The sequence below is a fragment of the Phaethon lepturus genome, unplaced genomic scaffold (assembly GCF_000687285.1).
Source record: "Phaethon lepturus isolate BGI_N335 unplaced genomic scaffold, ASM68728v1 scaffold20453, whole genome shotgun sequence".
In the NCBI taxonomy this organism is placed as follows: domain Eukaryota; kingdom Metazoa; phylum Chordata; class Aves; order Phaethontiformes; family Phaethontidae; genus Phaethon; species Phaethon lepturus.
Window position 1 is genome coordinate 19,015 of NW_010528656.1, and position 2,410 is coordinate 21,424.

General features: G+C 42.0%; 1 protein-coding gene across 1 annotated transcript in view; it reads right to left on the reverse strand.

Annotated features, from left to right (window-relative positions):
• BDH1 (3-hydroxybutyrate dehydrogenase, type 1) overlaps window positions 1–1,573 on the reverse strand; it is a 13,874-nt gene extending 12,301 nt beyond the window's left edge. The window contains exon 1 of the mRNA XM_010283744.1: window positions 1,443–1,573. Coding sequence (XP_010282046.1) covers window positions 1,443–1,525 — 83 coding nt within the window. The 5' untranslated portion in view covers window positions 1,526–1,573. The remainder of the gene's footprint in view (window positions 1–1,442) is intronic.
• Window positions 1,574–2,410: the final 837 nt, after the last annotated feature.

A 2,410-nucleotide genomic window follows, 5' to 3' on the forward strand; every position in this document is an offset into this window, starting at 1 on the left:
ATGTGTATGCGATGTTAGCCCCCACACAGTACACTAATGTACCACGAGTCATTTTTGTCATTCTGCATGACTAAATTCTAGAGACCACAACTGAGACTTTTAAAATGCACACAGATGGTCCTCGAACCGAATCTGTGCTTGTAACCATATGTTCACTTTTGTTCAGTAACACCAAAAAAGGCAGCCATCAGCTTGAAGAGTCAAGTATATAAATGATACCTCAATGCATTATTATCCTGGTATAGTGACAACACTGCCTTTCAAATGAACAGTTGGATTTCCATTTCAGGTTTAGCAGTTTGTGGGTACTTCAAAAAACACAACACATTTTTGCCCTGAGTACAAGATGTACAAAGCACAAATACACAGTAAGCAAAACAAAAGAAGGGCAGGAGGCGGGGGAAGAATATGCTTAAAATTCTTTTCTCACATTAATAAAGCATTAATTTGTATTTTTAAGGCCACAGCAGATTCCTGCCAGTGCAGCTTTGGTGTGTGTGGAGTAAACAGGAGATAAAAGGCCTATGTCTGTTTGCATGGGAGATCTCTAACAGCTTAGCTATCTTTGGTCTCTACAACTCCCTGTTACGTGAGCCGTCCTTGACAGTGGTGGTGCTGGATGCCACCATCAACAGCAGCAGAACAACACTGGAGGTAGCGGTTCTTGCTCAGTAGGCTGTGAGACACTTTTAAATGGCTTATATACAATTAGTGGTACACGCCATTTGGGAACCCTGCTCTGAAACAAAGCCAGTGAAAACACTCACCTTGCTCTCAATTTGGACTAGTAGGGTTCCCATCATATACCAATATAAAAGGTATCTTTTTTCAGAGACAGGAATTAGAATTAAATGGGCAACTTTCTGTTCATGTTCAGAAAAAAACAGCTTCATTACTCAGCCCACCTCCACTTCTCACTAAAATCCTCCCTCTCAACTTTCTCTCTCATTTCATGTGATTCATTGCCTCTAATGAAATCATAGAAATACATGACAGTTCCTTGCACTGCAGCAAGGCCTACTTACTGATTTTCAGGAATAAATCCTTGCTTATCACTGAATTAATGTTCTAGTTAACCCCCTTTTGACTGCAGATGACTGTCCATGTGTAAAAAAAAATGTTGCCAACCCTTCCTTGCATATAGAGTCCATCTCCTCTGCGCTCAGCTCAATGACTGAGCACTGGCACAGGTTGCCCAGCCAGGTTGTGGAGTCTTCATCCTTGGAGATATTCAAAAACCATCTGGACATATTCCTGGGCAACCAGCTCTAGGAGGCCCTGCTTGAACTGGGTGTCTAGGCCAGATGACCTCCAGAGGTCCCTTCCAACCTCAACCATCCTGTGATTCTGTAAATAAAACTGTCCCACTGAAATCAAATGAGCCCTTGATGTGTGCTTTACTCAAGATCTCACTCTTTCTTCTTCTCCACCAAGTTACGTACCTGAAGCCATTCCCTGGGTCCTTGAAATTCAGGGCTTTCACAGAGAAGTTCAGCAGAGGCCGTGACAGCTTGGTAGCCAACATGCTTTCAGTTAACACACTCCACCAACAGCAAGACTGTTCTCCCTTAGCTCTGCAATACAAGATAGCACCTCTGTTTTAGTTGCTCAATTATTTTGTAAGTCATGCTGACTCCATGTGTTTCAACAAGAAAATAAAGTCCAAAGGAACTCATCTTTCCCCCTTGCAGCCCCTCACACTGAGATAAACAGCTCAACCTTCAACCACTTCAACCTGCTTTTAAGTAAGGAAAAAGATTATAAGTAAACTGAGAAGCAGGGAGGCACTTAAAGAAAATATCCATTTCTCTTTCTTTAATGCATCTTTAACTGTATTCTCTGAAACAGATAAAAAGTAAGGTAATTACATGGCATATATTATTTCAAGTGAGCAATATGAAATAATTTTAAACAAAAATACAAGTTCAAGTCACAGATGATGTTATGTTGCATGTTGCCAAAGCAATCCTTGGGCTTTACAGAGTACAGCCATGCTGTAAAAAACTTTTTTAGGGTAATTTAATTACAGAATTAAGTAGCTGGTGATGCTGGACTATGCACAGGGAATCACCATTAAACATTCTATGGGGTGAAAACAGGTCAAGAACAAGTGTTAAGTACAGAAAGTTAATTTCAATCATATTCACGTTGGATAAAACTGATCCAGCACACAAAAAACACCTCCCCAGCTCAATGCACAGCCTCCTTTATTAACGCAGAAACGTGGTATCTAGTTGTTAGGGTTTATTGGCATCTCTGCCGAAGGCTGGGTTGCTGCTGCGGCAGCTTCAGGGCCTGCAAGGAAACAGGCCTCACTAAAAACCCGCGAAATCACCACAAAAAGAGCAGCGGTGAGGCACCAAGCTCGGAAAGGAGAGGCCTAGGCTCAGAAGGACCAGCTGGCTCTGGT